Source organism: Gorilla gorilla, chromosome 11 (assembly GCF_029281585.2).
Source record: "Gorilla gorilla gorilla isolate KB3781 chromosome 11, NHGRI_mGorGor1-v2.1_pri, whole genome shotgun sequence".
In the NCBI taxonomy this organism is placed as follows: Eukaryota; Metazoa; Chordata; class Mammalia; order Primates; family Hominidae; genus Gorilla; species Gorilla gorilla.
In genome coordinates, this window is record NC_073235.2 from 98,174,652 (window position 1) to 98,197,228 (window position 22,577).

Sequence of the window (22,577 nt, forward strand, 5' to 3'; positions counted from 1 at the left end):
GAAATGATGCCACATCATTATTTTCTCCATATATTGCATTATATTTACCATATTTTAAAATGAAAGCAAATTTCTTTCATTTATAAATAGCATAGGGACATATTCATCCCAAATTATAATTATAACAGAGTTAAGTATGTTTCTACAGCTTTTCAAGCAAAGTATGTCCGTCTGTGTATATGTTCACATAGCTATGCACACACAGCTGTGTACCCCAGGTTTTTAGGAAGCATGAGAGGCTCATCTAACTTAATGCTGCGTTACAGATTTTTGAGGTCCTTACTGAAGCATCATAAGGCAACATGTAACAATTCCAACATGTGCTCCCAGATCACCATGGAGAAATGTCAAAGGAGATAATTCGAACCGATTAGAGGTCTCTAAAACCCACAAGGAGAACAGGAAACAAGGAAAATAGAACTTGAAAGAGGATTTGTGAAGAGATTTCCTGGGAGGGAACAGCTGTTATGCTGGGAGTCCCCTTCCCCTAATCCCCAGTAGGGAGAGTTGTGTGGGGTCTACCCTCTAAGTTCGAGTTAGTGAGAAGGAATTGATGGGGCCACCTGGAGAGCTGACACATGTCCCCTGCAGCTGGGGCAGGGTGGAAAGTAGGGAGAGGATGGTAAAAGTGAAGTCGCCACACTCCTCCCACAGTGGGCCCATCCAGTGGGAATCCCAAGGGGCAGACGGAGAGTGTGGGCTGAGAATGGGAGCTGGGGGTCATTTTAAAGGTGCCCTGGTTAAGAAGACTTCTGCCACGGGGTGAGGAAACCCCAAGGGTAAGAGCCTGTATGAAGGGGAGTGCTGGAGAACCAGAAGCTGAGGAGGATTTGGAGTAGCCATCTTGAGTAGAGGCACTGCCAAAGGTGACAGAGTCACAGTCACAGAAGTCCAGCAGGGGAGCCTAAGGAGAACCCATGAAAACACTCACAAGAGATTTCACAAAGAGCTCAAGGGTCGGCTTTAAATGATTTGCCAAGTCCAGAGAGCTGTAGGCAATAGCAGCCCCCATCAGGAATTTCTGCCTCTCCCAGCCTTGCCCTCACACACACTTGGAGCTGAGCAGTCAGTATCAGCAGCTATCAAGTGCAGGAGGAGTCACAAGAAGAAAGATGCCAACTCCATCTTCCCCCAAGGGCAGGAAGCCCACCAACTACAGGCCCAAGGTGAGACACTGGGAAGTGGAAACCTAGATTTTGAATAAAAGTTGAAGTAATGATCAATATATTACATTATACTTCTTGGTTTCTGAATCAAGGCTGGCTTTACAATTTAAAATGACTACAGAACACTTTACTACCTAACAGTAACCAGAAAAGTCAAAGAAATGACATTTTATACAAGAGCAGGGGAAGGGTTCCCCTCATAGAATAACTTTGAAAGGGAGAGTGGGAGACAAAAAAAAAAGTTGCATAAATTTAACCACAGAGGTAGTTAAACATGCTGGGCTAATTCTGGACTATTTTCAATATATTAGAGAATTCAGCAAATCAGTAAATGTGCTGATGTGTTGAAAACCAGGCTTCTCATTGCAGAAGAAGGGACGTACAAATATGGAATGAGGAAAAGCAAAAAAGATATCTGAGAAGAGTGACTGAAATTGGAGGTATTAGTATGAATTCATCACTTCTAAAATATGTATGTAGTATTTATGTGCACATGAACTTGTCTGCATGTATGTGTATTTGTATATTTGCATGTATGTGTGCATCTATATTTGTATATTTGTGTATGTGTGTACATGTATATACTTCCAAGTTCTCTCCACTGAAAGAGTCAAGAAAATACAGACAGATAATGCAGTAGCAATAAGCTCCTCTAACACCCAAACCATGCTCTCTAATGCCATTCTCCATTAAAAGGAAATGGGATTCTTCAGAAAAATGGCTGATTCCAGGGCTGGGGCAAGATAGGTACACCATAAGCCTGGAACATCCTATGCCAGAAAGTAAGAGGTACTACTGCTACTAATCACCAGATAATAGAATTTTTTTTTTTTTTTAATATGGAACCTATACCAAGTACAAAGGAAGCAGTTTGAAGGAGCCCTAACTGACCAACTCTGGAAGAATCTGAGTACCAAAAGACTCAAGTATAGCAATGAAAATACTTAATGTACCATTGAGGGGAAAAAAAAAGCATAGGAATTCATAGTCCATGCCAATTAATAGATAAACAAATGGCGGAGAAGGGAGAACTGTTGCTTGTAGTAGAGTGCCAAGTGTCGAATGTGGAAGGGAGCACTCGGGTGGGAAATAATATTTTTACAATCATCACAGGAATAACTGGATCAGGTAAGAATGATCAATGATTACTAAGTCTGGGTTGGGGCTGGATTTTGATGAGGAATGGGATATTTTCATGGTGCTAAAGTATCTCCCCCACAGACTGATTATTCCTGGCAAAGGAGAAAGCAGTTATTATACAGTGAGGAAATAAGGCAATACTTTGTCTTGGTGATCAGAATTAGTATCATCAATGAGGGACAAATGGCATCATGTGCCTCCAGATGTGATCTCTGAGCATACAACATCACCTATGGAATATCTTGGCTAAGAATGAATCACCTGAATCTAATCATGAGAAAACACTAAAAAAAAAAACCCAAAATGAGAAATTTATTAAAAAACAGAGAGGAAGTCCTAGCCAGAGTAAACAGGCAAAAGAAAAAATAAAAGACATCCAACTAGAAAAAGAAGAAGACAAACTATCTCTCTTTGCTGACAATATGATTCTATACCTAGAAAACACCAAAGACTCTGCCAAAAGACTCTTAGAACTGATAAATGACTTCAGTAAAGTTTCAGAATACAAAATCAATGTACAAAAATGAGCAGCATTTCCATACACCAATATTGTTCAAGCTGAAAGCCAAATCAAGGACACAATCCCATTTATAATAGCTGCCTCCCACCCCACACAATACCTAAGAATACATTTAACTAAGGGGTGAAAAATCTCTACAAGGAGAACCACAAAACACCGCTGAAAGAAATCACAGGTGACCTAAACAAATGGAAAAACACTCCATGCTCATGGACTGGAAGAATCAATACTGTTAAAATGGCCATATACCCCAAAGCAATATACACATTCAACACCATTCCTATCAAACTATCAATCATTTTTCACAGAATTAGAAAAAATTAATTCTACAACTCATAAAGAACCAAAAACAGCTTGAATAGCTAAAGCAATCCTAAGCAAAAAGAAGAATACCAGAGTCATCGTATTACCCAACTTTAAATTATATTACAAGGCTACAGTAACCAAAACAGCATGGTACTGGTTAAAAAAAAAAAAAGAAAGAAAAACTGACACATAGACCAATGGAAGAGAATAGAGAACCCAGAAATAAAGCTGCACACCTACAGCCATCTGCTCTTTGACAAAGTTGACAAAAATAAGCAATGGAGAAAAGACTCCCTATTCAATAAATGGTACTGGGATAGCTGGCTAGCCATATGCAGAAGAATGAAACTGGATCCCTACATTTCACCATATTCAAAAATTAGCTCAAAATGGATTAAAGACTTCAGTGTAAAAACTCAAACTATAAAAATCCTAGAAGAAAACCGAGGAAATACCCTTCTCAAAATTGGCCTTGGAAAATAATTTTTGGCTAAGTCCTCAAAAGCAACTGCAACAAAAACAAAAATTGACAAGTGAGACCTAATTAAACTAAAGAGCTTCTGGAGAGCAAAAGAAACTATCAACAGAGTAAAAAGACAACCTTCAGAATGGGAGAAAATATTTGCAAACTATGCATCTGACAATGGTCTAATATCCAGAATCTATAAGGAACTTAAACAATTTAGCAAGCAATAAACAAATAATCCCATTAAAATGGGCAGAAGACATGAACAGACACTTCTTAAAAGAAGACTTACAAGTGGCCAAGAAACATAACAAAAAAAGTGCTCCACATCACTAATCATCAGAGAAATGCAAATCAAAACCACCATGAGATACCTTCTTATACCAGTCAGAATGGCTATTACTAAAAAGTCAAGGCCAGGCTCGGTGGCTCACGCCTGTAATCCCAGCACTTTGGGAGGCAAAGGCACGTGGATCACGAGGTCAGGAGATCGAGACCATCCTGGCTAACACAGTGAAACCCCGTCTCTACTAGAAATACAAAAAATTAGCCGGGCGAGGTGGCAGGCGCCTGTAGTCCCAGCTACTCGGGAGGCTGAAGCAGGAGAATGGCGTGAACCCCGGGGGGGCGGAGCCTGCAGTGAGCCGAGATCGCGCCACTGCACTTCAACCTGGGTGACAGCGAGACTCCGTCTCAAAAAAAAAAAAAAAAAAAAAGTCAAAACACAATGGATGCTGGTGAGGCTGCAGAGAAAAGGGAATGCTTATACACTGTTGGTAGGAATGTAAATTAATTTAGCCACTGTGGAAAGCAGTTTGGAGATTTCTTAAATAACTTAAAACAGAACAACCATTCCATCAAACAATCCCATTACTGTGTGTATATCCAGAGAAGATAAAACATTCTACTCAAAAGACACATGAACTCATATATTCTCAGCACTAATTGCAAGAGCAAAGACATGGAATCAACCTTAGTGTACATCAATGGTGGACTGGATTAAGAAAATGTAGTACTTATACACTGTGGCATACTATGCAGCCATAAAAAAGAATGAAGTCAGGCCCTTTGCAGCAACATGGATGCAGCTGGAGGCCATTATCCTAAGACAGTTAATGCAGGAGCAGAAAACCAAATACTGCATCTTCTCACTTATAAGTAGGAGCTAAACATTGGGTAAACACAGACATAAAGAAGGAAACAATAGGCCAGGTGCAGTGGCTCATGCCTGTAATCCTAGCACTTTGGGAGGCCAAGGAGGGCGGACCACTTAGGTCAAGTGTTTGAGACCAGCCTGGCCAACATGGCGAAACCCCATCTCTACCAAAAAATATAAAAATTAGCCAGGTGTGGTGGTGTGCACGTGTAGTCCCATCTACTCATGAGGCTGAGGTGGGATAATCGTTTGAGCCCAAGAGGTGGAGGTTGCAGTGAGCTGTGATTGAGCCACTGCAATCCAACCTGGGCAACAGAGTGAGACCCTGTCTCAAAAAAAAAAAAAAAGGAACAATAGATACTGGAGACTACTAAGGGGAAAGGGAGTGAGGGGGCAAGGGCTTAAAAACTGTTGGGTACAATGCTCACTACCTGGGTGACAGGATCATTCATATCCCAAACCTCAGCACTTAATATACCCATGTAACAAACCTGTAAATGTATCCCCTGAATCTAAAATAAAAGTTGAAAGTACAAAAAAAACAAAAAATACACACACACACAGACACAGACACACACACACACACATTAAAAAAACAGGGGGAGATGACTTCTTCAGAGATATCAATGTCAAAAAAGACAAAGAAAGGATAGGAAAATGTGCCAGATTAAAAGAGACAAAAGAGACAAGGCAATTAAGTATAATACTGAATACTAGACCAATGCTGTCATGGACGGGAAATGGACATTACTGCATCAACTGACAAAATTGAAACACAAATGATAGATTAAATAACAGTGTATCCTTCTTAAACTTATTAAAAGTAATAACTGTACCAGAATAAGATAATATCCCTATTCTTACAAAATTTACACCAAAAAAATGTAATGATAAAGGGCCATGATATATCTAACTTATCTAATTTACATGCACCTCATGTGGGGGCAGGGGAGGGATGGTCAGGGGAAGGGGGAGAGAGAGAGAGAGGAAACACAAATAATAAAGCAAAAGGAATAAAATATTAACAGGAGATGAATATGGGTAAAAAGGTGTAGGGATGTTCCTTGTACTATTGTTATTTATTTATTTATTTAAAAATAGGGTCTTCTTGCTCTGTCACCCAGGCTGGAGTGCAGTGGGATGATCATGGCTCACTGCAGCCTTAAACTCCTGGGCTCCAGCGATCCTCCCTCCTCAGCCTCTTGAGTAGCTGGGACTACAGGTGTGTGCCACCAGGCCTGGCTAATTTTTTATTTATTTATTTTTATAGAGGTAGGGGTCTCACTATATTGTCCAGGCTGACCACAAACTCCTGGCCTCAAACAATCCTCTTGCCTCAGCCTCCCAAGGCACTGGGATTACAGGTGTAAGCCATCATGCCTGGCCCTTGTACTATTTTTATACTTGCATTTTTTCTGTAAGATTAAAATTATTTTCAAATAAAAAGTTAAAACAAAAATTATGATGTACTGCTTTGGCATTTAATGAGACTTTGGTTTTGGTTCGGGCTGTGTTTCATAAATTCCTGGACCTGGAATATAGGTGACTACTGCTGGAGAGACCTTTTGATCTAGAAGAAAGGGAGGGTTTGAGTTAAAATTTTGCAAAGAGGCTCTGTCTAGTCCATCATACACAGAAATGCCATCATCATCTATCTGTGAGTAACCTGCTCTCTCTGGCCCTAATCAATGCAAAAGCTAGTCCTATGGCAGATCTTAGAAGCTTAAGAGATGGTTTGACTTAGTTTTAAATATAGGCCCCCTTTTATTTTTTAGTACCCAAGACTTTTGTTTAATGAAAGTACTTCTTTATTTTTAATGTTTTCTTTTGATGTGCACTTAAAACAAATTCAGACATCAAGCGTGTGAGCTTTTTAATAGCAAAAACTTCCTAAAGTTCATAACCCCTCTTAAAAAGAAACTCTTCCATTTTTAATTATGGCAAAACGCTGTGAAACAATTTTAGGTCACAGATATTCACGTACACAATCCTAATCATGAAAGCAGTGGGTGGTTTCCCTGCTTGCCTGGTGACGCTAAAAAAGACCCTTATGAGTCCCATCAATCAAGGAGTAAAATCATTTTGGCTCTCATTATAGTTATATGAAGGAAATATTTTTATGTTTTAATTTAGAGACATGGCTCTAAATAGCACAAGGCTCAGTTAATATCCTGAAACAAGATTCTCCAGCCTTGCAGATTTGTACTGGGAATGGCTTACAGCTGACTTTCTAAATAGAAAGCTACATTATTAATGACACCCCATAAGATCTCAGCTGAGCAGGAATGAGGCTGGTGCTAAAATTAAAATAAAATATTAATAAAACTGACTTCAGCACAGTCAATAATCAGTTATCAAAACCTACTGCACTGCGGTGCAGGAGGCCTATTTAATTTTTAGTTTTACTCAGTGCACACATCCATGATCACCAGGGGCCACTTGAAGTGCTTTACAGGGCTGAGGTAACAAGACTTAACCATTACTAACAGGCTTTTTGCAGCTGCCAAAGAACTCCGGATCAGAGATCGGGTCCATGAGGTATGATCGAATGATATTAGCCCGTAAACCTTTTGGTGCTTCATTGGTCATTTTCACTCCATTCTGCAGTACTGACACAGGGAAATTTGGAGATGGGTAACTCGTTAGCCACATTCGGAAATCTGGATGTGTTGACTCTGGGCTTAACTCCTGTAAGAAAATAAATCAGATACAAAAGGGTAAATAAAACCCAAAGAAAATCTCAAAAGCATACATATGAAGGATGAGTTGGAAGGGGGAGGAAGTATTTTTACAAAGTAGAAATGTAACTGCTGCAATTTTCAGCAAAAGCTTTAAAATCTGATGCTGCTCCTAAAACAATAACGCCTTGTTGAGAAGGCCCAAGGTGTTGTCATTCTCCTTGGTAACACTAATTCATATGATTATAAAGTTTACAAAAGCGCTATATAATTCAGAGTTGGTTAAAATAACTAAGACATTCCCAAAACTCTTGTATGTGCACTGATATTGCTGAAATATTTACAGAAATAATTTTCTGCCCCAGAGCTAGATTAAAGACTAATCCATTTTTCTTGCTGTAGCCAGGTTGTGAAAATAAACAAGGCACTCAGATAAGTCAGGGACAGATTTCTCTCTTACAGGACTCTGTGATGGGTATATATGATACAATTCAACAGGTCATGAGAACAGTCTCAGTATGGAGACAGATGAACCATAAGCAGACAGGCACAAATATAAAACCTCTGATAGGCCAGGCATGATGGCTCACGCCTGTAATCCCAGCACTTTGGGAGGCCAAGGCGGGCGGATCACCTGAGCTCAAGAGTTCGAGACCAGCCTGGCCAACATGGTGAAACCCTGTCTCTACTAAAAATACAAAAATTTAGCCGGCCATGGTGGCAGGTGCCTGTAATCCTAGCTACTTGGGAGGCGGAGGCACCAGAATCGCTTGAACCCAGGGGGCGGAGGTTGCAGTGAGCCAAGATCGTGCCACTGCACTCCAGCCCGGGTGACAGATTGAGACTTCATCTCAAAACAACAACAACAACAACAACAACAAACACCTCTGATGTAAGGCGTGAAGTATGAGGAAATGTTGTAAGGCAAATGATAAAAAGAATAGTTTTTCAGGCAGAAATTACATCAACTATGATGACCTATATACTCTTGAGAAAGTGTGCTGCACCAATAAAAGTGAAAGAAGTTCAAAAGGCTGGAGCATGGAAGTCATGATGAAAGTGGCCTGAGAAGAAACTTGAGAAGTAAGCAAAGGTCAGGTTCTGAAGGGTGCTGTAGGTCATGTTGGGGGTTTGAACTTTGTCTTGCATGCCTTGGGAGGCCATTGAAAAGTGTCAGGCAGTGAAGATACTGCTTGATTGTATCCTATGGGCCTCACTGTTCAAGGTGCTGGAGGGAAAGCAGAGAATACAACAGATAAAGACAAAGTCACTGTCTTCATGATGCTTACATTCTAGTGGGAGACACGGCCAGAACAAACTGGCGCTAAGTGATGTAAAGAAAAAACAAAGCCAGATGGGTGGATGGTGCAAGTTCTATCATCACCATGGTTATTTAGAAGGGAGTTAGGAGTGGGCTAGAGTCACGGGTAATTCCAGAGGATTCATTTTCTCTGTTTGTTGAGATCAAGTGCCAGGCTTTCTGTTTACTCAGTTGAACTACATGGAGTTTTTTTCCTGGAATTTCTGCCAACCAGAACAGGGAAGTCCCACGACCCACTGCAAGGTGGGTGGGAATAGTGCCCCTTGGGTTTCAGATTTCTCTACTGTGGCAGGGTAACTGGCCAAGTGGGAGAGAAGTAAGTTAAAGAAAAGTGACATTCTGAAGCCTTTGAGTTGAGAGTGGCCACATGAATTTCACCTTGAACAGTCCTCCTTGGTTGCTTTAGGCCATTGTTATAAAAAGTAAGTTGATGTATATCTACCCTGTGGTTTACTCTCCTCCTTGAGCCTGCTCCTCAGGATTGAGGCTATTTCCATCTCACTGGATGAGCCCTTGTCCCTGTTAAGAGGGATTTGCCCAGGCCTGGCTATGTGCTCGCCTCTGTTCCTCCAGATCTGGTTTTCAATGTGAGCCTCTCTCTCCTGCAATCCAGCCAAAGCACTAACCTGCAACGCTCCAAATTAGAGGGGAATGGAGCTACCCGAATGTTATGTATATTACTAATTAGATCCAGGGAATGCAATCTAATAAGTACAAACTTGCATTTTTACCTCACAGACTTTCTCAAGGGTTGGCATCCAAGAGGTGGCAAGGTGACAATTCTGAAGAACAACCCATGTTCCTTCCTTGACAGCTTTTTCTAACATCTTCATAGCAATGGGCCCTTGGCCTTGACCAAGAGATAAAGAGCTAAGTTTTGATCCCCCATATCCCTGTGTACAAGAATAGTAGAGATGTTATTTAAAATCACATTTTAAGAAACACCAATACTGTTATTTTTTTAAATGTTAACATTGACTATATTACAATTTAATTGGGTCACATGTCTCAAAAAGCCAAACACATGCATCCCTAAAAAACTCTCTTTGACAAAAAATCTTATAAACACTTCGATAAAAAGCAAGTCAATTCACATAGGAAATAGTCATGGCAATAAATGGAAAATTCTGTAGAGTCTTTGGTTGTTGATAGAAGGGATAGAAAGAATAAATTAAATAGACTTTTAACATAAGGAGGAGATGAAAGGCACTGGCAGTCTTGCAGCAACTCCTAAAATCCAAATCTGAAAAGAAAACTAAAGAGAGACAGATGAACTTGTCCTGTTTCCTCCAGATCTTTGAATAACTATATTTTAGTTACTTTGGCTACTGTATAAAAGAGAATTTTAAAAATTGCCACTGATTCCCATGTCAGTTTCTTTAGAGAATTCTGTGGGAATGTTTTCCTATATTCAGTTCTACTGTATTCTAATTCATCCATGGCTTCTGGGTCTCCTTTCTGGGGTAGTTATCACTAGACTGCCCCTTTAGAAGAGGCCTGGATATGGAAGAGTGAGGTCTCCGCCCCTCCCGAATGCCCATGGCTTATTGTCACTAGCTGGTAGAGGCAGCAGAAAACAAAGCAGAGCTGGATCCTGCTGTTTCTGGAAGAAGAGGAGACAGCAAGAGAAGAGAATGCATGAGCAGGACCCACATAGGAGCCAGAGAATAATCATATGTACAATGTGAGGAGAGATATAAAAGCAACTAGGAGGGGCTCAAAGGGTCGTCAAGCTTGTGTTGACTAGGAGAGGTGAGTCCTTCGTAGAAGTGAACGCTTCCACCATTCCCACTCTACTCCTACCCACCATTGCTCTTCCTGGACTTTCAATAGCCACCCCCCCTTACTAGGGGCCTCCTTCTATTCTGCACGACCCAAATAAATTCTTCAGGCTCCAACTAGGATGAACTTTATAAATTGTAGGTCAGATCATGTCAGTTTGTTGCTTAAAACCCTACTCCTCCATCTTACTCAATGTCCTTAATGCGGCCTACAGAGACCCTACATGATCTGGTCCTTCACACCTCTCAGACCTCATCTCCTCCAATCACCACAGCCACATTCCAATGCTTCTTCAACAAATAATAAGTACTATGCTAAGCCATCTATTCTTCTGCATATGAGAATTACACTCATGCAAAAATACATAATTCAAAAATCTGGAGGAAATAGGACAAGTTCACCTATTTATAGTTTTCTTTTCAGCTTTAGGTTTTAGGAGTTGCTGCAAGGCAGCCAGTCCTTTTTATTTCCTCCTTATGTTAAAAGTCTTCTTAAATTTTTTTCTATGCCTTATATCAATTTTTTTTGGCCTAGTAAATTTTTTTTAACCTCTCAGCTACGTGGCCTTTGAGGAGATACTTAACCTGTCCATGCTTTAGTGTTCCTATCTGTATAATAGAGATACCACCATCTACCTTATGGAGTTGTAGAACATGTATGTAACAAGGTCTAGCAAAGTCAACAGTATACATTAAGCACTCAATACAAGTGGTGGTGGTGGCTTTAGAAATATCAGTAGCATTACCACACTGTGTTATTTCAATTGTACCAAATCGGAAAAAATTCAACTCAGGAAATGCCCAATCATCTGTTTATTATCATTTTCTTGTTCTAGACCATATGATGTAAGAACATTTGTACTGAATTCATTTGAATTAATTTTTAAAGACGAGGCATGTAAATAGTAGAATTTTCTTTTTTTTTGAGATGGAGTCTCACTCTGTCGCCCAGGCTGGAGTGCTATGGCGCGATCTCGGCTCACTGCAAGCTCAGCCTCCTGGGTTCACGCCATTCTCCTGCCTCAGCCTCCCGAGTAGCTGGGACTACAGGCGTCTGCAACCATGCCCAGCTAATTTTTTTTTGTATTTTTAGTAGAGACGGGGTTTCACCGTGTTGGCCAGGATGGTCTCGATCTCCTGACCTCGTGATCTGCCCGCCTTGGCCTCCCAAAGTGTTGGGATTACAGGTGTGAGCCACCGTGCCTGGCCAGAACATATTTTAATCTAATACAGTGACCACAACGTACAATTGTTCTGGAAAGTCAATGAAGGCCCCCCTTTAGAGAGTGGCAGAGGGGTGGGATCAGAAAAGGTGCACCCCTGTGGTCACTGTCCAGGCTTGAATTCATTAAATCAACCCAAGTTCATACACTGGTGCAAATAATGTCAGAGTTTCCTGTCCCCCAACCCCAAATAAAAGTAAATGCCACTTAAATCCCAATTCTAGTTTTAATCAAATTTTAATTTGGATAAGTTCTTTTTTAGTGTCAGTGCTGCCATTTTAGTATCATTTTCTTGGGATTCTGTCAACTTGTGATAACTTTCAAAGGTTGAATGACAAATTTCTACCTTTCCCTCATCCTTAAAATTTCAATTATAAGCAAGTATTGCTTTTTTAAAATAATATCCGATAACTTCATCTATTGTAAGGTACCTGGTCATCAGCAAATTTTAGAAGGGCAGCCATGGGATCTGCTCCAGGAGAGAGCACGAAAATCAGTGGTGCACAGCAGTTACTGTCTCCAAATGCCTTGGCTAAATCAAAGGGGGGTGGTTCAATGAATGCACGTCCCAATCTGTTGACTATAAATTCCTGCAACATTGGAATAACCTAGAAAGAGACAAGGATATAGTTGGAAGAATATTCAAAATCTGCCTAAAACCATTAAAAATTTAGATTCAAAGGAGTTTTAAAACAAAATACCCTAGCTCTATTAGTTTAGGTATTCATTAATGGTGGGGAGTCCAAGGCATCAATGTTTATATAAATGCCTTTTAGATAGGAAATATTATAAAATATTTAGATAATAAAAGGTTAGTGGTAATTGATACAAACATTCAAAGACTTTTTTTGTCCCCTTGAAATGAATGTTCAAGACATAGTGGCTGAAGAAGGAACCTGAACTCTTAAGTTATAAAACACTAATTATGTTTCAAAACTTCACAACTCAAAAGTAGAAATTTTAGTTTAAGTTGTGCAAAATTTCCCACATCATCCAGAAAGAACTGATGTCACTGTGGAAAAGAAGAAGGAAAGGAAGAGCTCTATTCAAGAGAAACAAGCCACACACCCAAGAAACCAGACAAAACTATGTTGTGTAGAATTTCTGATAGCATTGTCTGAGAATTTTCTGGGAGCCTGTTTGAGAAACAGCAGAACTCTGCAGCTTGGTGTCTCTGCTAATTGGTCCTTTTCAGGCCTTGATTTGGAGGTGGAATTGCATTCAGTATGACTGATGTACAGCCTCGGGTACATCATTCCTGCTTTCTGACAAAGGGTCTACACCAAGCCATTCATAAGGGATCTACTCTCATGACCCTCACACCTCCCATTAGGCCTCTCCTCCCAACACCGCCACATTTGGGATTAAATTTCAAGGTGAGCTTTGGTGGGGACAAACTCAAAGCACACCAATAATTAAACAAATTGTGTTCATCATGTTGTCCATATGTATATTTGTAGCTGCTATTTATTTTCAAAGTGAATATAAATTCCAATCATGGCAAGTGGATGTGTGATAAAAGGTATACATTTATTACTCTAAAGTAGCTACTTTAAAGAAGTTATTTGGTATTTCAATACTCTAACATGATATTGTTAATTCGGCTTGGTTGTCTTTTATGCAAAAAAGAAAATTCAATATATAGCAAAGCAAGGAAGGTCTAAAAATGCTTCTCCCTGAACAGGGGATTAAATGCTATATTAGTAACACGTAAGGGATCTTTTTCTACTTCACTTTTCAAGGGCACATCCGCAATGCTTCTGACAAAGTCAAGCAGGAGACATTGTCGCCTGGCTCCCATGTTCATGCCTCACTCACATCAAACAAATATTTTGACACCTTCATTAAGTGCGACAGAAATTGAAACAATGCTGTTAATTACTCAGCCTAAAGCTATTCTATTTTCCTGGAAAAAAATCAGTTGATACCTATTTTTACTCATTAAAAAAGCCTCAAAATGAAAGGTAAAAGTAAATCTAGGAACAAAACACAGGAGAAAATAATGTGGGAGAGAAGAATCCACTCATGTTTCATGTTTCAATTTTCTCCTTTGTTTTTTCAAATCTGTACTCCCTTTACTATTATGCTTCTCTTTTCCTATATCCAGTACTTCTGTGCTGACAAAACAAATGGAATGAATTGAAGAATTAGTTGATATAAAGTCAAGACACCCTTTGGGTGTCTGCTTCCCCTTCGACCTTCTGCCATGCTGTGACATTGCACAAAAGCCCTCACCAGAAGCCAAGCAGATGCTGATGCCATGCTTCTTGCACTTTCCAGCCTGTAGAACCATGAGTTTCTAATCTCTCTTCTTTATAAGTGATGAAGCCTTAGGTTGTCTGTTACAGCAACACAGAACAGACTAAGACTATTAACTAATTTCAATTTCTCGTCTATTAACTACCAAAAGTACTTTTTTTCTGCTCTGAAATATATATATATGCACAAAATTGTCATAAATATTTGTTGTTCATTTTTTAGTCACAAATTCTTGCAAATGAATGTATTCCCCCTTCACAGAATATTGTGAACACTACCTTACAGTTTAAAATTAAACTCCTAGTAGACAAGGGGCTACAAAAGCATACCAGTTTCAGAAGAGAACAGCGATATCTCAAGAGAAGGAGTAATGGAAAGATTTTTTGAAGGCCCCAGCATCACCCCGACTGAATAGCTGCTCAGATACAAGAATGGAATTGTGAGTATATACAACACACTGCACTATGTAGACAATTCACCAGCCTGCAACTTTTCTCAACTTGAAGCAAACTGCAGGAGCAATGTGCAGGTGCCAAGTATCTCAAAACGATGGTCTACTCTGTAAAACATTGCAAATACTTCCAAACTTCGATTTTATAGTCTACGGAACATTTATTTATACAAGATCTGTAAGTAAAAATAATTGACATGTCACAATGCCTTCTGTCAGTCCTAGTGCATGTGTGACTGAGAGACTGAGTGTGTTAGGGTGGGGAGCTGAGAGCCAATGGAGGAATATGTGTGTTAGGGATCAGATTTTTTTAAATCCCTCCCAATATTTCTCTAGATTCATTCAAATACGGAAAATGTATAGGTGAGCAACAACACATTTATAAATGCCTGATAGCATGGACCTACCTATGAGGATGACATATATACTGTTTGCACAAAATAAACATCCATTGAATGACTAAATTGATAAAAAGCTCAGGATGCCTACTTTTGTGAAAGTGGGGTTCTAATTACAAAAATATTAAAAATCACACAATAATTAATTCATCTATACATAATTAATTCACCTACACATAAAGTTTCATTTATAGATGTTATTTTATGTTTCAGGTTTTGTTTTTTGTTCTTATTTAAAATCTGTATAAATTTCAGCCAGGCATGGTGGCTCACACCTGTGATCCCAGCACTTTGGGAGGCTGAGGTGGGTGGATCACCTGAGGGCAGGAGTTCAAGACCAGCCTGGCCAACATGGTGAAACCCTGTCTCTACTAAAAATATGGGTATGGTGGCATGTGCCTATAATTCCAGCTACTCGAGAAGCTGAGGCACAAGAATCACTTGAACCCGGGAGGTGGAGGTTGCAATGAGTCGAGATTATGCCACTGCACTCCAGCCTAGGCAACAAGAACGAAACTCCATCTCAAAAAAATTTTTTTTAAGATTAGCTGGGCATGGTGGTGCATGTCTGTAATCTCAGCTACTCAGGAGGCCAAGACATGAGAATCACTCAAACCCAGGAGGTGGAGGTTGCACTGAGAGGAGATGGTGCCATTGCATTCCAGCCTGGGTGACAAAGAGACTCTGTCTCAAAACAAAAAAAACAAAATCAAAAAGGAAAAACAAAAAAAACCAAAAACTTTGTATAAACTTATAGGGTGCAAGTGCAATTTTTTTACATGCATAGATTGTGTTGTGGTAAGGTCAGGGCTTTTAGGGTATCCGTTACCCAGATAATGTACATTGTACCCCTTAAGTAATCTCTGGTCATCCACCCCGCCACACCCTTCACCCTTCTGAGTCTCCTCTGTTTGTCATTCTACACTCTATATCCAGATATACACATTATTTAGCTCTCACTTATAAGTGAGAACATTCAGTATTCGTCTTTCTGTGTCTGACTTATTTCACATATGATAAATGTTTCAGATATTTTGAATGGTCACAGATGTCAAACTTATTGTCAGAAGATGAAAAATATCCTAATTGTCTGTCCCAGGACTTGGCCTTACCCTTTTCTTTATTATTATTTTCCTATAGCTGGTCTTTTCTCGATAGATTTTTTTAAAATTAACAAAAAAAACCCACTTTTTCTGTAATCTCTTTCTTCCCACAGCTAACTTCATGAAATTATAGTTTTGCAAACAAAATGAAAAGAACATGGGTTTTAAGTGCATGGTTTTACTTGAAGCAAGTTTGAATTATAAATGGCCTCACTTCTGTGAGTGGTTCAAACTGGTGTCACTTTGCACAGGCAAATGGGTCTGGCAGAGTGTGATTCTTCTTTCTGTCTGCTAGCACTGGAGGATCAAGTTAGGGGTGCTCACCTGAGAGTGATCAGAGACAAACTGCAGTGTTTCACTCTTAATGTCAAAGCTGAACAAAACTTAACTTGCTCCCAAGACTGAATTGTAACTCCCGAGGTAAATGAACCTGTGTTAGCTATTCAGTTTGCAAGGCAACAGAATTGGGTTTGCCTCTTCAATCTGATTATGCCAGCGTTAGGTTTGTAAAATGAAATCTGTCAGTAACAAAACTTACAGACTAATTTAGGCAACCATTCTTCCACAGGCAGGGAAGAAGTCTGCGGTCTTCTATGTATGTTTTGCTATTTATTGCAAGTTCCTACTGGATTTATCTGAGGCCAGAGAAACATATTAACTTATATTTGAGAAGTTTCTTATTGAAAGCTGATTAATTTGCTGTTTGTTTACCATTTGGAAGGATAGAACTGTGGCCAGAAGCTCTTCATTTTGTAAATGGACTCAAAACATTCCACACCTCAGTATTTATCCATTTGATATGTTTCTTTTGTCAATAAAACACTATAAACTATTAAATTCTAAAGGAAAGTGCAAGCCCATCTCATTTTTTCTACTGGTGATTTAGTGAGACTCTTACATTTTTTCAAACTGGAGCGTTAGAGGGCCTGCTATTTGTGGCTTCTTACCACTGAGTGGGGCTGGTTTTGAGGGGAGAGGGGGGGAAGGAGACCCCCCCAAATTGTGCTCATGGAGCATACAGTAAACTAGAGAGCAATTAATTGCTGATTTTCCTGGATATCTGTGGCTATACAGATTATCTCTTAGAGGTGACAAAGAAATAAACTCTTATAGAGTACTAGCTCAGATATTAGCCCCATTCAGCGATGTTCCTCTCCCTGGTATTCTACTACCATTCTTCTTTGGAAAATCATTCTTTTAAAAGCACAATAGCCATGTATTATTTTATCATATATAGATTCCAAAATCATAATTTCACCAATAGAAATTGGAGCACCTGGTAACAGTAAAATTAAAGGGTTTGAAGCTACTGGATAATATAACGGCATACTAACAATTATTTTTTTATTAAGGACATGAGTGAGGAGGTGTCGCTAATGGTACCTAGTTAATTGTATCACCAGGATAGACTGAGTTTAGCTGTGTTGGCAAACAGTTTCCAAACTGCAGTGGCTTAACACATGAAAACTTACTTCTTGTTCCTGCAAAGTCATCTGAGTCTTAAGGCAACTGTCTCCATGCATTGGCTCAGCAGTCAAGCCTGCTTATAGTGCTTAAATAGCAGCAATATGTGATTCCACTATTTTGATGGCAGGGAGAGCACCTCAGAGAATCTGACCCTGGCAGTTAAATGCTTCTGCTCTAACACTTCTGCTCACATTTTATTGGTCAAAGTAAGATATATGGCCACAATCCTCCCACTTCAAGTGTGCACAGGAGAGAAGAACCAGAAATACTGATGAGTAGTATTGTCCACATTATCTATCTATCCATCCAAGTAAAATGGGGAAACTGTAGAGGAGATTTTAAAATATATATGAAGATGATACAAGACAGAGGGCTAAAGTACTAGGCAAAGTAGCTGAAAGAAGTATAAAACCATAAATTTAACCTCCAATGATTTAAAAACAAACAAAAAACATACAAACCAACCTGTCCCCCACCAAAAAAACCCCTCAGCTTGACTATGTAACTTCCCACCTCCCTCGAATATACTTTAAAAAGAGAGTGAACGTAGAAAGAGATATTTCATCTTATTGATAGCTCCATGTATTTTCAGATTAAAGTGTCAAATTTTTAAAAACATTGAACTGGGGGAAAATATTTGCAGACAAACCTGCTGCAATTAGGAAATGGCTCATTAATCACTTAATTAAACTTAATATAAAACACGAACTTTTTTTTTTTTTTAATATTGAGGGAGGAAGGTCAGTGGTACATCCAGAGCCATTATAGTATAACAGTTTTTATCTAGCTTAGAAAACAAAGTGAAAAACTGAAAATTTTAATAAAATGTTTTAGAGGAGGAAGCCACATTAAACAACAGTGTGAAGCATCTCATATTCTCCCATCTTTAACATATGAAGTGAAAACTTGTGAGGCTTAACACTAGCATTTTCATGGAGATTACGTTTTTTAAAAGGGCTACCAAGGGGTAGGATGTCTCACCAGGGTCATAAAGAATGCTAAACTACTGTAGTTACTTCCAGCATATGAGAGTGGGGTAGCAGAGTGACTTTCGTGGACCCAAGGTACTTCATAGGCCCCTTTCTCCTTTAAAAAAAAATTAAAAATTATATTTTACCATTGTTGGTATAAAGACAAATATACACACACTGGATTATATTCTTCTGATTTTAAAAGAAACTACAACATTTTCATAGACCCCTGGAAGTATTCTGGTTCCCAAGCACTGTGCCTCCTGTGCCTAATGGATACTTGGGCCTTGGCTAAGAACAGACTGCCACATCATGCAAGAATTACATGTGTTCAGTGAACAGAGTAGGGCTCATAGAGGGAAAAATGCCCCTAACCCATATTATCACTGATGTGTATTTTTTAAAAATTAATACATTACTTTGACAATCTAAATTCTGCTTTATTTTTTTTCTTTTGGTTAGGATGGAGATATTGTCTCCTATTCCTTAACAGATGAAACTGAATATAAGTTTTGAAATATTTATGTCAAACTTTTATTTGAGTGGTAATAATGGACAACTAGGATATTTTCTCAATTTTTTCCAACATAGCTAATGTCTATTTTTTTAGAGTACATTGATATCTTTGTGGATATCGGTCAATATTCATAGGTGAATTTTTTTATCTAATACAAATGAGGATGTTAATGAATACTGACATTTGCTAATATAACAGGTCTGCTGATTCACTGGTTATATAATTTATTATTTAAAGAAGTTAAAAGTAACAACATTGACATTTTCCTTTGTTGTCAATAATGACGAATGTCTTAAATTCAAATTCCAACAAAAAACTATATATAAGGATAGCACTTGAGAAGTCCACAGATTCTAGTCTATCAGCTTGATGTTGACATCACTGACTAATTTCACCAAAGTATTAACAGTAAAGATAAGACTACAAATATGTAGAGGGAGTACATTGTGAGTACTGAAAACCATAAATTAAAAACAAATAATCACAAAATAAATAAAATTATACAATATAATCCAACTAGTTACTAATTTAGGATGGTTTTAGAAAAATATACAAACTTTTTGAAAAAAAAATGTCTGCATTAGAAAGAAGTGGGATTATTTCCTGCAGGCTCCTCCACCTCCTCCATGATTACATAAGGAAACGCACATTTGGATGGACTGAGCAGGCATAAGGCTTTGGAATCATTGAGCTGTTTTCAAAGCCCACATTTACCTTGTCTGGCCTCAAGCAACGAATAATAAGCATCCTTTGAAACTCATTTGCTTTATCTTCCCATTCTTCAGGGAAAACCTCATGGTGTGGTTCCTAAAATTACAGTGTAAATAATTCAGTTATTTTGGAGATTATAAAGAGAACAGTATTTTCACTTATAAACCAACTTTTAGAATATATAAATGAAATCAAGAATGCTTGTCTAAATTTTACTATTTAGTGTAAAGTTGGGACATTATAAAATAAATAATAAGAAGAAAAGTTAATATTCTTTAAAGGAGTCAAAACAAGGACATGAACTAAGCAGGTTAATGTCGACACGAACACTAATAAACAGACAAAATGATCCCTATTATGAAAAAAGTAAATGTGCATATGCTACTATTTTCTCTTTATTCCTCCAAACACAGGCATTCTTTTTTTTTTTTTTTCTTTTTTTAAGACGGAGTTTTGCTCTGTCGCCCAGGCTGGAGTACAGTGGTGTGATCTTGGCTCACTGCAACCTCTGCCTCCTGGGTTCAAGCAATTCTCCTGCCTCAGCCTCCTGAGTAACTGGGATTACAGTGGTGCACCACCATACCCAGCTAACTTTTTGTATTTTTAGTAGAGATGGGGTTTCACCATGTTGGCCAGGCTAGTCTTGAACTCCTGACCTCAAGTGATCCACCTGTCTTGGCCTCCCAAAGTGCTGGGATTACAGGTATGAGCCACTGCTCCCAGCTGGAACAAAGACATTTTTAAAAACCTACCCACTTATCTCATCATCTATTTATAAAAATAAATAAATATTTCAAAACAAGTAAAAAGGGTATTGTACTGAAATTTATTGTATTACTTCTTGTTTTGTTTTTTAAAAATACTGTTTTATAAAGGAAGACTTGAGAATGTGTGTAATGAAGAAGCCAATTGAGAGCTATTAAAAAATCACAAGAAGAGAGCCATCAGGGTACCAGGAGGGGTAAACCTTGGTGGGGAAAAAAGGAGACATGTGTACCTGTGAAACTTTACGAAAAGCTATGTGGTATCTCAAATTAGAAACCTTCATGCTTCAGCATAGTAATAAAATTTTAATTTTAAATTAGTTGAGGTACTCACAACACATACTTGTCTCTAGAAAACATTTTTATTACTAACAAGGAGAAATCCAAAAGAGATCACTTCCAAATATTTGAATTCGTGTGAAGACATAATCTCATTCTCACATATAATACAACAATATAGGTTGTATAGGTAACAAAATAAAGTATAGGTTAACCAAACAAAACATACTCTCTGCATATCTAGCTTTCTTTCCTCCAACCTCTCCCTAGGAGAGCTCTTGCATATTAAACTCACAGAAAGCAGGAAGTCAAGAGAGTAGAAACAAAGGAATAGAAAAAATTAACTGAGAATTGGAAAAATATTAGCCCTTGTGTTAAAGAAAAATTGAGAGAAAGCAACAATTGCTATACATCCCAGATGGGAAACTGTGAATATTATGTCTGTGTCAAGTATAATACTCCCCAGTTAGTAAAACAAGGTCTCGTGAAAGTTGTTTTAGAACTACTGTACAAGCTTTTTCCTTTTCTCAAATGACACACACACAAAATTTTATCAGCTTGTATCCTGCATTCAGAAAATCTAAACAACAGCTGTTCCATAAACTTTAACTCATCTGCTATTAGGATTGCCAAAATCTACATTGATAATGAATAAAAATCTGGCATGGAAATTCAACAAGTATATTTTCAAGAACCACACAGCATTCTTGCATCTTAATACATTTCAAGGAGTTTGAATGGAAGTTCAAACAGAACCACTGACTTAGAAGGGGGGATAACATAAATCAAAATTTGCATTCTAACATGTGACCAGTTGTTTAAAGCTTATTTAAATCTTGCTTTTATGAAAAGATATTTAACATTCTTTTCTCCATTTAAAAACATTGGAATAAGTGAGAGGGTTAAAACATACCAAACTATCATATACTTTCTTCCATCCATCCTTTAAGCGCATAAACTCTCTACGAATGGTTTTGAAGGCAGGCAAATCATCTAATCGACATATTTCATCCCAGGATTTCTGAGGAAGCCATGTACAAGGGTTGGCATAAGGATTATCCAGTCCAATGCCACCAGTTAGCAGAAATCTCCACTCAGCTTTATTAATCTTTGGAAAACAAGGCAGCGTGAAGAGTCAGAAACGAGTTCATCATAAACTAGTAAGCTTACAACCATTATAAAAGAGTTGAGTGTTGACTTCCAAGTTTCAGATGCGGTCTCTATGAAATTCTATAGCTAGTGTTATAGCTCAATATTTATTCATAAGAAACCAGTACACTCATGATAACCAGTTTTCAAAATAGTTCCATTTCAAATAGTTACTTTTTGACAATTTTCCTCCAGAATTACTTGTCTAAATGTGAAAATCTGAATATGTTCTACTCGAATACATGTTTTCCAAAATGACTGCCTAGAGTCGTATTGGCTCTAGAAATTGTAGAAAGGCAGAAACCCATCAATGTGCCATGTTTTTGACTATTTTCCATAAAGTATAATGAGTTACTGATATACAACTTTTGCAAGAAATGCAAGAATAAAGTATTTATTTCTTCAGAATTCAATCAATACATCACCATATAAAATCCATAAATCTTAAACACGTAAGTGTACAAAATGGTGACTTTACACAGATTTCAGTAATTTGCACAAGTCTTTAAAAACATTTACACTACTACCTGGTGTAAACGTATCAATATTAAGTAAATTTATATGCATAGCTGTATGAAAATCTAATATAATCAATTTATTTTAAAATAAAACATACAAAAATTTAATAGTAACATAATGAACTCTGTGCTTAATTTATATCTCACTTCTGTGAAATTTATCCTCCTGATAACATCTTGCCTTAACTATAATAACAAACAGTATTATTGCTTAACTATTTACAATCTTTTTA

At 38.2% G+C, this 22,577-nt stretch overlaps 1 protein-coding gene across 1 annotated transcript in view; it reads right to left on the reverse strand.

The window, feature by feature from the left end:
• The window catches only part of DNAH7 (dynein axonemal heavy chain 7), a 331,737-nt gene that overhangs the window by 49,560 nt on the left and 259,600 nt on the right, over positions 1-22,577 (reverse strand). The window contains exons 53-57 of the mRNA XM_004032984.5: positions 21,591-21,785; positions 19,638-19,730; positions 12,189-12,365; positions 9,485-9,646; positions 7,242-7,442 (exon numbers count right to left, since the gene is read on the reverse strand). Coding sequence (XP_004033032.4) covers positions 7,242-7,442; positions 9,485-9,646; positions 12,189-12,365; positions 19,638-19,730; positions 21,591-21,785 — 828 coding nt within the window. The remainder of the gene's footprint in view (positions 1-7,241; positions 7,443-9,484; positions 9,647-12,188; positions 12,366-19,637; positions 19,731-21,590; positions 21,786-22,577) is intronic.